Source organism: Etheostoma spectabile, chromosome 15 (assembly GCF_008692095.1).
Source record: "Etheostoma spectabile isolate EspeVRDwgs_2016 chromosome 15, UIUC_Espe_1.0, whole genome shotgun sequence".
NCBI lineage: Eukaryota > Metazoa > Chordata > Actinopteri > Perciformes > Percidae > Etheostoma > Etheostoma spectabile.
In genome coordinates, this window is record NC_045747.1 from 32,850,126 (window position 1) to 32,864,851 (window position 14,726).

Here is a 14,726-nt window from a genome sequence, read left to right on the forward strand (position 1 = left end):
AGGGGAGAGATAGGTGTGTGTGTGCATGTGTGTGCGGGTGTGTGTGTGTGTCCGCAAGTCCGGCCAAAGAACAAGTGTGTGCTCGCAGCAGCGAGATACACCCAGCACTGAAGCTCCTCTCAGTTAGTGAGTATATTATTTTCCCTACATCTAAATTTTCTTGTGTTGTCCATGAATACAATTTTTTACAGCTGCATACAGTTTTAAGTTTGGATTGTTTTATAGGTGGATGCAAAAATGTTGACTTTTAAATTGATTTATTATCATTAATATTGATGGTTTAAGTAATAGAAAATAACAAAAGTAGTTCAGAATTAAGTAGCATTTAAATATTTCATACATGGACCTTAACTGTGTTGACATTAACTAAGCTACCTTTACATTTTTTCATTTTTCATGAGGGATTTGGAACTAATACTAGGAGTATCCAGTATTACATTCATATGTTTTATTTCTTGTTAATGCGTGCATGTTTTTCCTTTTGTTCCAGCTAGAAAGCAATTCACCCCGACCATCCCCATCAGTGTTAGCCGTGATTAAGCGCCATAGGAAATCCATCGCTGTGCGTCACCCCTGCACCCTGTAACCTGGGGGACACACAGCTCTCCACTGCCGATTTCTTTGCTTTTATTTCTTCCGTCTAACCCCACCCTGCGTCAGCATGGATCTCATGGAGTAGGGAGACATGGGCAGTGGCTGTGAAGATGAAAACTGTGGCCTCGCATCTGGATTCCTGGAGGACTGCTCAACCCAAGAGTGCCAGTCGGAGGAACCTATGTTTGGATTAATTGAGTTAGGTGGGTAAAAAAACAATAGTAAAAAAAGTTTTTTAATTGCATAATGTTTCATGGAAGTTTAAAGTTGCACCAGGCAAGATTTTAGAAATAAAAAAACAATCAGAAAGTGGGTCTGCAACGGATGTAGTGTCCCCTTTGACTTTTTTCTGTCCTGTCCAGAAATTTCTGGACAGGACAATATAAAACCCACCATTAAATTGTTTTCCTCTTTCGATTTAAATTAAAGGAGATCGACACAATCCGGGCTCTGTCAAAAAGTGGTTGTGTTGTTTGTAGTTGTATTTCGCCTTTGTTTAATAGTCAGTGTAGAGATAGTCAGGAAATATGGGGCGAGAGAGGGGTATAAAGGGTTTGGGGCTCAACCCTGCAGAAAAAAACCCGGTGTTTATGAACTTTGGTTGTTGGAGATGTAACATATTAAATACGGAATTTAGTGGCTGCCATGGATTTTCTTCTTACTCTTTGACGGAGCCAGGCAAAATGTCAAATTGTTCCTATAAATTACCACAGACTAGCTGTTCAAGCGTAATTCTACGTGCATGGTGCAGTAAAATTATAAAAAGAAATGTTTTTTTAGTTTGATGGCTGACAATGTGTACAGTCATTAAACACAAAGTGATTCTGATAAAACATACTCCCATATTTCATTATTCCAGTGTGTGTGACTGTCATTTACATTCCACTGATGCTCTTCGGCCTTCTGGGAAATATACTAACAATTCTGGTGGTTTGGCTCCGACCTCACATGAGAAGCTCAACCTACCTCTACCTGAGCAGCATGGCTGTCAGCGATCTGTTGATACTCCTACTGCTGCCTCTGGATCTGTATAAGGTACACACACACACACACACACACACACACACACACACACACACACACACACCACACACACCACACCCCCACACACCACACCACACACACACTTGCTCCTTTGGAGAATTGTGTTCTAATAGTGATTTAAACAAGCCCTTGTGTTTTCCCCTCAGGGGAATCCCTGTTGGCAAACTAAGTTTTCTCCTGCTACACGTAAAGCGTTGTGTCATACCCAGAGTGATCTTAGATCATTCTCATGTCATTTCCTCTGCAAAATTGCAATGGAGAATGACATGATGTGATTGAGTGAATAAACAATATTCCATGGTTAAAAAAATGATTGTTCTTCAATTCTTCTTTCCTCACTGTTTTCTTGACCGAACCAAACAATAGTGAGTGATTCATTCTCCCTTAACGTAATTTTCAGTTGAAATAGAAGCTGTAGTAGCGGTTGCCGGGTGCAGTTGACACATATGAATAATTCTGTAAGTCATTCTGTACAACTGCATCAAACTCATACATGCTTGTCGCCTTTTTTGTAGTTATCTTTCTGACTCTGGCAAATGAAATCAACGTCCTTGTTCCTGATCTCCTCTGATTGTTCTTCTAAATTCTGAAACTGCTGTCAATGAGCAGACTGCTGTGTTGTCATGATAATGTAGCAGCTAATTGCATTTTTACAGGAAAATCTTTCACAAATGGAACGAAGTACCGAAATTGGCATAAATACTCCTTGGGAATTGTTATTTTGATAAAATTCCATTAGCCACACAAAATCAAGATGGCTGCCATTTTAAAATTTACGTGGCTAGTGGGATTTTTAGTACAGAAAAAAACTGGTGCATTGGAGGGAGACAAACAGCTAAAAGTTGCAGTGAAACTCAAATTAATTTTGCCTGAAGATGATCTAGTACCAAAACCTTGCCTATTATTACACTTTATATTATTTGCAAGTTAGAGAGTGCGTGGGAATGTCTTTGCAACTAATGGCTTATCTGCTGTGCTATGAAGTGGAATAAAAGTGAAAAATGTGTGTTCCAGCTGTGGAGGCCCAGACCCTGGCCCTTAGGAGACCTTGCCTGTAAGCTGACAATGTTCCTCTCAGAGTGCTGCACCTTCTGCACCATCCTCCATATTACCTTCCTCTCCCTTGAGAGGTACCTGGCCGTCTGCTGGCCAATCACAGCCAAGACCCTGGTGACAAGGCGCAGAACGAGGGCTCTCATTGGCTGCCTCTGGCTGGGCGCGGCCGTCAGCGCAGCACCAGTGTTGCTCATGGTCGGAGTGGAGGACGTTGGGGGAGAGGAGCTGGGGATTGGCGGATGGAGGGAGGACAGAGGGTGGACAACCGGGGAAGGAGAACAGGGAAGACTGGTGACAGGTGGGGGGGGGAAAGGAAGTGGACACATGGCCTCAATGGATAGAGGGTTAGAAGGCATAAAGTTGGGAGAAAAAGAGAAAATGAGGTGGGATGAAAGGGTTGGGGATATAAAATGGTTTGGTGAGAAAGGAGAGAGAGAAGTAGGAATGGAAGAAGGAGATGAGTGGAAACAAGGAGATGGAGGAAAAATGAAACAAGCAGATGAGGGAGGAGGTGAAGAGGAAGGAGGGATGGAAGTTGGGGGAGAGCGGCAAAATAAAATGAAAGAAGATAAGGGAGGAGGAAGGGAGAAAGGCATTGATGGAGGAGCGATTGACAAGAGAGAGTGCCGCTGCACACACTACGCCGTCTCCTCCGGCCTGCTGTCAGCCATGATGATACTCTCCAACTTGTACTTCCTGGTACCCCTCTGCATCCTGGGACTGGTCTACAGCCTGATTGGACGGACACTGTGTCTCCGTCCACAAAGCAGCCGCAGAGACCAGAGTCACCGACACACTGTCAAAATGCTTGGTGAGAAACATGCAGTCACAGACACACACCTTTAGGAATTTGTGTAACATGAACACAGGGAACAGTGATAAAGAGTAGTTTTGTTAAATATTAACACAGAGCCCAAGCTTTGACTCAATTAAAGAAGTATGTTACATTTACAACATCTTAATCAGAAAAGCAAATAGCTATCTGTCTTTTTTGTCAAGTCCAAGCAGATGGATCCTGTAGTAATATGTTGTCCTCGGGTCAAATTTGACGCGTTTTCAAAATTTCTATATCAATTTACTACCCAGTTTTAAGTACCCCAGATAACATGGATGATACAATTATTGATTGGATCTTTACTTTACTCATTGCATTTTGGGTGTTTTATTCAGTTTTATAGCAAATTGAAAAACAAATTAAAATGGTTTCAAAACAGTATTGTTGAATATTCTTTATTAGGAGTAACCTTTTGAGTGTCCTTAACGAAAAATGAATTTACAATACATCCACAATTAGACACAACAGTTAACAAAACAAAAACAGACACAAAAAAGACAAGCATAAAAAAGAAAAAAACTTCATAATCATAATCTAGTTTGAAACAGACCAAGAAATAAACTGGATATTAGTAATAATATTAGAAGAGGTGTTATCATGGTGTTGTAGAGGGTTATGGTCAGGTACAGTTGGGACTGTGATAGCATTTTTAAATGAGTGGAGAGATGAAATGGGTTGAATGTTTACAGGTAGATTATTCCGATCTGAGAGGGCTTTAAAGGCTTTCTTAGTTGTAGCAAAAGATACATCAAGGGACAGAAAAAAAAAGTTGTGTAGAGTGTCTCAAATGGTAGTAAAAGGGTACTATAAGCTGTTTTAGACAACTAGGGTAATTGAACTGTATTCATTTTAAAATTAAATTCAACCAATGCTGATGTCTTCTTATTGAGGGTAATGGTAGAGCACATTTCACACATAATACAATGATGAGTTGTGAAAGTACAACCAAGAAAAAATCTACAGATTCTGTTGTAAACAACATTGAGAGGGAGAAGATTAATGCTGGTTGCAACATCAGCATAGTCCATGATTGGTAAGATAAGTTTTTTTCTAACAAAGAGAGAAGCATTTTATGGAGCGGTAGAGAACACCAATACTAAAGTTGATTCTTTTTAAAATATAATCAATATGATACTTTAATGAGAGCTCAGAGTCTAGCCAAAGTCCAAGGTATTTGGTGTGTTCGGCTTTTTGCAGTGAGCTACCATTAGAACATATAATTACACGTGTGACCTTTTAGTTTGGATTTGATGGTCTGTGGAGTTCCAAATATCATAATGTCAAATTTGGTTTTGCAATTTATTACAAGTTGTAATTTATTTCTTATAGGCCAGTGTTGTAGGCTATCAACATCAGACTGTAGAGCTGATTCTATCTGTAAGAAATTATTTCAGGAAGTGTATAATACTGTATTTTCTGCATAAAGCTGAACACAACATTCAAAGCAAATTGATGGAAAGTAATTAACAAAAATAGAAAATAAGTTCAGTTTGTTTTTGTACCTTGTTGTAATCCTTTGAATCATAGATAAAGAGATGAAAAAATAAATAAAAAAGACAAGTGTACCAATAGTTGAACCTTGAGGGACACCTCATTGCTGAATTAAAACATCGGATTTGCATCCTTGAATCATAACACATTGTTTTCTGTTATGGAGATAAGAATTGAACTAGAGCAGTGCATTGTGCGGCAGACCAGCAGAGAACAGTTAAAGAGCAAGCAGTGATCAACTAAGTTGAACGCTTTTGTCAAATCAATAAAAATTGCACCAGTTGGTTGACTCCTATTAGATGCAGAGAAAATATCATTTGTAAGCTTTAATAGTGCAATAGTTGTAGATTGATTTGATTTGATTGAAAGCCAGATTCCAAGTAAACTTCCCAGTGTGTGATTATATTTCATCATACATTCCTTTAATGTTAGTCTAAATAATTACTGCTTTTTAAACTTGAAAATTAGGTATAATTTCCTAAAATTAGGTTTATTGACCATAACGTAAAAAACAACAGTATCAAAAGTGTCCAAAAAAGGACAGAAACGTCAGAAAAATTGTTAAAAAAATCGGAAAAAGCAACAAAAGTGTTGATTGGATTGACTTGGATTAAGATTTACATTTAAATAAATGTTGTTGCTGAGTGCACATTAACTCTCATTTTTCAATAAATAAAATGGTTGTCATATTCTGCTTTTCTGTTTTAAGGGCCTACTGCTTCTGTGATAGTTACGACTATGCAAATAAAGTGCATATAAAAAGCAGTAGCAGATATTAGGCCTCATTTAATATGCTTCATTTAATAGTTTTTAAAAATTAGATCAAATGACAGGGCAATAAAAACATCTCCATATTATTAAATGCTGTTTTGACCTATTACATAATAATGTTGATAGACTCATTTAGACTTAATGTTTTGCAGCTTCAGACAGATTTTTAGATTTTTTTTTTACGGCCAAAATGTCTGTTTTAATTGTAAAATTGAGCCCTGAGGTTGCCTTTTAATGGTTCTAATGTCCTTATCCTGTGTTGTTCTTCCCACCCTGGCCCTGTGTCTTCACCTCCTCCAGGAGTGATTGTCTTGGCTTTTATTCTGTGCTGGCTGCCCTTCCATGTGGGTCGGACTATTTTCTCTCTTTCTCTGGGCTCCAGTTCTGACAGACAGGAAGCATACACACACACTAACTTACACCCAGACAACAATTTTCTCTCTGATGTCAGCATAAACAGAAATATTGACATTCACACTGTCACTGAACCCTTCAGCCACTCAGACTCGGACATGCACTTCAAGACTGGAAAGATGACTGCTCACACAAAAAGAGACAAAACATTTGGTGACATCTGTGCAACGACCAAAGTCCAAATCAGCATGCCCCCTGATGGAGACACACACTTGGCAGACACAGAAACTGATGTGAACGCCAAAAAAAACACAAATAATCACACACCTGCCACCGCACACACACATGCTGTGACACCCACCGATCTGTACAATGATAACACACATAATGACGCACACTTCAACGATACATACACACACCCTGACACACACTTGTATTTTTTATACTATCTGTCTCAGTATTTCAACCTGGTGTCCTCTGTCCTCTTTTACCTCAGCGCTGCCATCAATCCTTTACTGTACAACCTGATGTCTGCCAGATATAGACATGCTGTACACAGCCTCATGCACACACATTCTCACACACAGTCTTTCCGCATGCGCACACTCACGACACGGCCCTCCACAACCACTTTGTAAGCGCAAATACTGAACGCAAAGAAAGTAGACGCACATGCAGCATGCAAAAAAGGGAGAAAAAATCAAGCCCATTGCCGCCTCTGTTTAAACTTAACTCCTATTATTGTTAACATATGAATCATAGCACACTGACTTACAGTATATCATCAAAGAGAATGATGTATGAAAAAGCCATACACCAACACTGCTGATGTAAAAAGCATCCAAAAACATGAATAAACTTAGTTTTCGCCTACAGTTACTTAATCTATTACAAGACCAGTGAGGAATTAACTCGAAACCAACAGCAAATTCCATTTTTTTTAAAAATTTTACTTGGGCTACCTTGGTATTTACTGTATATTTGGGGCACAGATTGTGTAGCCCCATTTTGACTTGTCATACACAGGTGTACTCAAATGATATTATCTTGAATATTCTCTTTTAAATGAATGTCTCTTACTGTAAGTCACCATCTGAATGAGGTAATGCAATGCTGAGCCTATGGCCCACTGAAAGCCCTTGCATTTTAAGTGTTATGAACTGGGTGTTTGTGCTGACATTACCATTAGAAATCACTGATGGGGCACAGTTATACCCTTTGTTCACCAAAAATAGCAGGTAGATACAGGTTTTTTTAAAAGCAGGTAAACCCGCCAAAAATAGGCGACAGACTGCTTTCCCGTCGTGAGTACACAAGTATGGCTTTCTGTTTTTTCTTTTGGTGGTGTGTCACACTGATGTCACAAACACGCCGGAAATCAGGGTTAGTAACAAGCGCGGAGGCTGGTGACAATGGCCGGTGGTTGCTTCTTTTTAAATCTGTTGTTCAGTCTCTCTTTTAAACCCTGTGCTGACTAAATTGGCTGATTGGGTGGAGTGGATGGAATATGTGGCCGTGATAACAGACAGAGGTAAGCCCATGTCATAGCATTTTGCCAGAAAAAGGTTAAAACTTGGTGTGTCCACCCAGGTGTCATGTTTCCATCACTTCCGAGCCGAAACTGATAAATACCCGTGACTACTGCAGAGTAATTTGTCCCTGGAATAAATGCCGATTGTAACCTTTCCCATTAAAGACAAAAGCCAGATGTCAATGGGATTTTTGACCAAAGGTGTTTTTCACCACCCAGCAGTGGTTGGTCTGCCAGAGAGGGAAGGCGGAGCTAATGCAATAGCAATGCAAATGCAAATTGACTGAAGTGACACCGATTGTCTCTACTAAGATCAAAAAACACACCTGTATTACCGATTATTGGCATGTGGGCCACCAAACGGAGCCAAACAGAGATCTTTGAGATTGTTACTTTAATATTCTTAATAAAGTCAGGATTCCATTAAGACCGGTGTTTTGCAGTCTGACACTGGCACCAGTACATAGTACATTTAATATGTAGTAATGTCATGTTTGTTAATTCTGTGCTTTTACTGCACACGGCCAGTCAAAATTTCAATGAAGGTCCAGTAGCTTCACTACCTTAAAGGACAGGTTCGGTATATCTTAATGTTCTTTTGGCTATGAAGCAATAGGGCCTGTTCACAGAACACATTTTGACATGTTACAGATGTAAATAATAAAACTGATGATGGCTAAATTCAGGGTTGGAAATTAATTATTTTTCCCCACTGCCACTCAATAGATTACTAATTGTTTTTTTTGGGGCTAGGGAGTGAAGCAAATCAAGCAGCCATGTGTATATTCTACCAGCATTTAGCTGGTGTTAACTGTAAAGTATCAGTAGAAATGCAGACATTGTCCTTTCATTAATGGCTAGCACTAACTCAGACCAATGAAGCATCATGTTGGCTTCAGCTGAACTTGAAATTGAATTATTGCAGAAAGAGGACTGTCGATTTTATCCATCATTTCCTACACAGTATTTGCTCCAAATTGCCACTTGTCCAATGTCACTGTAATGCCAGTAAGGACAGGATGTGAATGTTGTACTAGGATAAAAAAAAAGAAACCCAGCCAAACGTCACAAATTGCACTTTTTAGCTCAGTGAGAATCATATGTCTTAATGTTTAAAGTAGGGCTAACTAACTTTAAGAAACTCTGTATTTTACACACTCTCTCACACACACACACACACACACACACACACACACACACACACACACACACACACACACACACACACACACACACACAGAATAGGGCTATCATTTTGATTCATGTAGTTCATAGGGCCTGATGTGTTTTGATGTAATGTATTGCATTACGTGTTCTGATGTGTCATGTACTGTGTCATGTACTAGCATAAATTATATTTATATTTTTATTTGCGTTACACTGGAGATTTCATCTCCTCTGCAAAGGTTATGTTTTCACCCATGTTAGTCTTCCTGTATGTCAGCAGGAAACACCTCAGAATAGATTTCCTGAAGTTTGTTGGACATATTGGCCACGGGCTAAGGGACAATTGATTTGATTGTGTCAGTAACCCAGGCCATTTCTGCCGTGAGATCAGGTCTTTTTTTAGAATGTAGCCTATGTACCTACTCATGTATTTATGAAGTAGAGAATTGATGACAAACCCAATCAGTATAAGAAATGCAGTTCACTGAGACGGTATAATATAAATTCAATACGACCTTTTGTATTAGAAATGTTTTCTTTTTAGTTACTCACATGTTTTGCTTGACAATTAACTTTTATTATGTTAAGTGTTTGACTGCACTGTAAACTTTGTAAAATGCAGGGATCTGCTGTATTTGTTAAATGTTTTGACTGTATTTGACACAAGACATCCCTTGGGATCAATATCAATACGTAGTTGTCTGTTATGAATTGTTTCATAATGTTTCTGTTCTGCTTTGGTTACATTTATTGTAGGCTTTGCTTGCATGTATTTATGTAAACTGTTGGCCAACTTACCAAAAGCTTTGCATTGCCTCATATCTTTACCATGCACCATACACACAACCATACACTTTAAAATAAAGCATGAATAGAAATAAGCAGAGATGGGAAGTAACAAACTACAAATACTTTGTTACTGTATTCAAGCAGATTTTTCAGATATTTTCACTTTATTTTATTTTGTGGCAACTTTTAACTTTCACTTCTTACATTTTAACACAAATATTGGTACTTTCTACTCCTCACATTTTACAAAATTGGATAACACTTTATTATAACCATCATTAATAGATGGTGAATTGATAGTTAATTAATCTTTAATTAATTGTCATTTAACTGTTAGCAAACCATCATTTTACTGTTAACAAACAATTCAATTAAAATTAATAAAATATTAGTAGTGCTATTTATTGATACACACATTATATCACTCATATACTATATTAGTTATTGAGTAATAATAAAAAAATGTTTGTAGGCCTTTAAGTAACCATTTTTAAAACATCTATAAACATTACAGAGATAGATGGACCAGATATTCTTAACACGTTGTTAATGGTACCAGTTGGTTTGTAAACCATCTATAAACAGTGTATATATATATATATATATATATATATGGCTGGGGTTCTGGTCCGCTGCACAGCACGGACTCATGGCTACCTGGCTATAGTGGAGACTGCTTGCTAGCAGGCTGACATGGGGACTGGAGGCTAACTGGAATAGCTCTGGATTTACCATGGTTTACCATTTGCCTTGGTGGCAACACGTCCCAAAGAAAAATAGGACCTCCTCTCCCAAAGCCTGGGAGTCTGGCAGACGCTACACTATGTAAACTTAAATACACAAGACAGGGGAAACAATGAGACACAGGTGCAACACATGGGTGTTGGGTGGGAAAGGTGATCACACAGGCAGGAAAATCTACAACAGGAAGTAAATAAAACACAAGGGAGAACAGAGAACTTTCAAAATAAAACAGGAAACAGAAAACATGACAATATGTCATGCATCAGAGAGTTAAATCACCAACTCTTTGGCGATCTTGACTAAAACGGAACATAATGGTTGTCATAAAAACAAGATATCTTGCCAGATTATTTTGTAGATCAAAGGTGTTCCCCTTTTTAAATTACAGGCAGCACAGTGCAGCAAACAAGGAGCTAACCTTGTGCTCTGTAATGAACTCCAAAAAATGCTTTTACATATCTGTTTTGGAGCTGTGTCTGAGCTCAAGTGAGTGCAGCAAGAAATGACGCACCCAGTCCCACAATCCTAGGCCAACAATCTGATGATGGTGGGAGATCTGGGATGGACAGTAAATGTATATATATATATATTTAAAAAAAATATGTAAAATAAGAAACAAATAGCCTTGCCACACAAGGGACTTTGGGAACCATCGTCCTCATCACGCAGGGATGATTGAGGTTTTAACCCTCCCTTCTCAGCTAGTTTCTTTTACAATGGGCCTCATGTATTCATTCTCACAGCATCTTTAAACGTTGTTATTAATTTTCTGATGGATCTATGTGACACACACACTCATTGGCACAGGCAAACACAGTTAAACAATGTTCAGGTACACACAAGGAAATGTAAACTAGAGTTTAGTTTGGCCCAGGCCTTAATACCACATTGGTGAACTGGTGATGACTGATGGATATAACTGTAATATATACTGCAGGAGCTTGATGAGAGGATGAATTGCACATGTGCTGGTTGATTAGGAGCAAGAGTGGAATGAAGAACCACAACCAGACAAATACACACAGCCAGACAGGGAGTACAAACAGGGGACCAACAGAAAACTAAAGGAACGGGAACACAGCAGAAGCATATGAAATGAGAAGGGACCATATAGGAAAAAAGTCTGTAGATGTTGAGAAAACAATTTATCCTTTGTATTTACACCCCACTGACTCTACCAGAGTGGCCGTGTATCTGGACTGGCCTGTTGGCACTCTGTCCTTCTACAGAGTCTCCTCTGACACACTAGATCACCTCCACACACTCCCCTCTACCCTGGGTTTGTTGGGTTAGACTGCTCTTTGACTCGGTGTCAGATGGAGGAGGGAGAGCAGCCGCCTGTTTGAAGGAACAGACGCAAGAGGTTTGACTAAAGAAAGCTGCTTAAAGGGCCCATATGATGCTCCTTTTCAGGTTCATACTTGTATTTTGGGTTACTACCAGAGCATATATAAATGCTTAAATGTTTAATAAACACTTTATTTTCAGGTTGAAGGTGGGACTGAGTTTAGATGGGAATTTATTAGGTAACACATTTTTAATCTACCAATAAAATGGACAAAGCTGTCTTTTTTCCAGTGCAACAGAGCTAACAGCAGGCTCAGGGAGATGTCAATCAATCAGTCTAGACACACCCACACAGTCCTGGGAAGAGGTCCAACCAGCCAGATTAACTGAAAACGCTTGGGTCAGGGTTCAGAGCCTTTAACTGTTGTGCAGTCACAGGATGTGATAGATGCTCTCCACCACCACATGGTGCTGTGGTCCAAACATCTGAAAGGTGCAGTTGAACTTGTCAAGCCCCTCTGATTTTTAAATGTAGGCGAGCCAACAATCATTCATTTATTAAATACTGATAATTGTATGGTTGAAACGTTTTCATGTGAGTATTAGTGAACCAACTGGAAAAGTCTAACTAGTCTAACTAGTTAGTCTAACTTTTATGAGTAAGACCTGCTTATGCTTACATTTGTAACATTGGGTTATCATTTACTTTTTTTTGTTTCTGCTTTTTATAGTCATTAGTTAAGCACATATAAAATAGTTTCAAAAATAGATTGCCTATATGATGTGATCACTATCACTAGACAATGTAATGAGGTTGAATCCATTACATGTTCCATTTTACATACATAGTAGAAGGACATTATCAATTTTTTTTCACTGCACTTCTCTGTTGTATATGAGTCACTCGGTTCTTGGTCAATGGCCAATCTCATGTAGCTGTTCAGTTCACCTTCATAGAGCTGAAACTGAGGAGACAGCTCTGGCATAAAGTCTGGACTGCATTGTGTTGTGCATTCACAGGTAGTCGCTGATGATGCATCATGCTTATTTTGCTTTTTCTTAGCACTTGTGGATGCAGACTATGGGAGAACAGTCTGGCTAGGGACAGAAGGTTAGGGTCACATTGTTCGTTAAGTACCACTCCGCTCAAAAATGTATTTTTCCTATGTTTATATCCCCTAAAATGTTTGATCTTTCCACTAGAGAGCTATGTCAAATTCATCTCCTAAAAGTGGAGATGTCTGTGACATCTGAGATTTAAACGTATCCCAGGCAATTCACCAATCTGTAAACCAATCGCTGTTTAATACGCGAAAGCCAGCAAAGAAAACTGACACCTACAGCGCACAGCGGACTGTCAGTACAGAGAGCGAAAACATACTATCAACATTTGTCAGCCACTGCCAGTTACAAGCTTACAAGCTAACACACAACATAAAAGATGCTAACTACACTTACCATTCTGATACAACTGCTGCACGCCAATTTTAGTGGATAACAGTCTCTTAATCTCTTAAAAGAGTCTGGGTCTGACTAGATCCAAAATTTCTCTGTGAAGGGGAAAAGGGTAGATGTGCTCCCAGTTACTTTTCAGACTTTTCTTTTCCTTTTTATGTGGGTACACCATGTTAAATAAAATATTGATCATAACAGAGTACTTTTACATACCTTAACATGTTTCTGAGTGGGACTTGGTTGCAATCAATCTTTGTTTAATTTTGAGACAACACGTGCCTCACATGGCAGTTTTTAGGAACCGGTTATCTCTGATAAGCCAGCGAAGGAAAAGAAACCCTGGCTCTGTCCAACTTTCTTCATGGTACACTCCTCTGGTGCTTCAGCAGCAGAGACACTGAGAGATTGAAATCAGTTTTTAGATGCCCTTTTGTGTGTCCAAACCATGTTATCTTCACATCTCCCGATCACCTCCTCATCACTCACTCACCACTCACCCACCTTCCTCTCTTCCTTGTTGATACAGCTGTGTGCGTTTTAAATGTACCTGATAAACCCAATCCATCCACTGGCACACACCAGATCATTTCCAAATAAAGAGGTCTTCCATCCTCCTCCAGAGCCTTTACCATATTGACATCAAATGATGCAGGTCTGGACTTTTTTATTCATTAATAATAATTGTGATGACAGTATGTAACAGGTGTTTACCAAACAGTCTTTCACTTGACAGGCATCTGGATAAGAGAAAGGCAATCACTTAGCATGAGTGAATGGGCTACGCTGCAGGGCTGAATCAGGGTTCCTGATCCTGTGTGTGTGTGTGTGTGTGTGTGTGTGTGTGTGTGTGTGTGTGTGTGTGTTGTTGGTGTGCGCATGTCCGGCCAAAGCACAAGTATGTGATCACAGCAGAGTGATAAACCAGACACTGAAGCTCCTTTCCTTTAGTGAGTATATTTTTTTAAATTAGCTTGTGTTGTCTATGAATAAAATTTTTCAGAACTGCATACAGTTTTAGGATTGTTTTGTGGGTGGGTGCAAAAATGTTGCAATCCCTCTAAAGCCCACATTTGAACAATGTTTATGTAGTATACATTTTGTTAGTTCAAAGGCAGGGTTGGTAACTATTTCCAATATACACTTATTTGTATATTTGTTCTGAAAATGGAGCAAAAAAATGGAGAGAAAAAGATCCGTCATGTGTAACAATAGCTGCTGTAGTTCTGTAAAAACACCCACCAATCACTGCCTTGCGGCCCGCTTGGAAAGAACCAATGACATGCGCGCGTCATTCCCGCCAGAGTTACTGCAAGTCTACAGGGGTCCGTTTCAGAAAGCAGGTTTAGTGAAAACTGAGTTTGTTAACCCTGAGATGAGGGAAACTCTGGTTTTTCTGTTTCAGTATCTTTCCATTTATTTGCATCCATGTCCCAGAAATGCTTGTTACTAACCTAGCTCTGGGGAGTCACTCCCCGGAGACCTTATGTTCTTTTTTCCCCAGCATGTTCCCTTGGATCAGAGAGGCTCCAAAATCATGGTTGCAGCTGTCGCCCGCTACACGTTCTGCGATGCCATGTTCATCCTGCTACGCTCTGCGGTGCCCAGCTA

The 14,726-nt window shown here is 39.3% G+C and overlaps 1 protein-coding gene across 1 annotated transcript in view; it reads left to right on the forward strand.

Annotated features, from left to right (window-relative positions):
* Window positions 1–685: 685 nt before the first annotated feature.
* The window catches only part of LOC116702285 (growth hormone secretagogue receptor type 1-like), a 17,563-nt gene continuing 3,522 nt past the window's right edge, over window positions 686–14,726 (forward strand). The window contains exons 1-5 of the mRNA XM_032536434.1: window positions 686–797; window positions 1,454–1,629; window positions 2,653–3,505; window positions 6,092–6,181; window positions 6,584–6,779. Coding sequence (XP_032392325.1) covers window positions 686–797; window positions 1,454–1,629; window positions 2,653–3,505; window positions 6,092–6,181; window positions 6,584–6,779 — 1,427 coding nt within the window. The remainder of the gene's footprint in view (window positions 798–1,453; window positions 1,630–2,652; window positions 3,506–6,091; window positions 6,182–6,583; window positions 6,780–14,726) is intronic.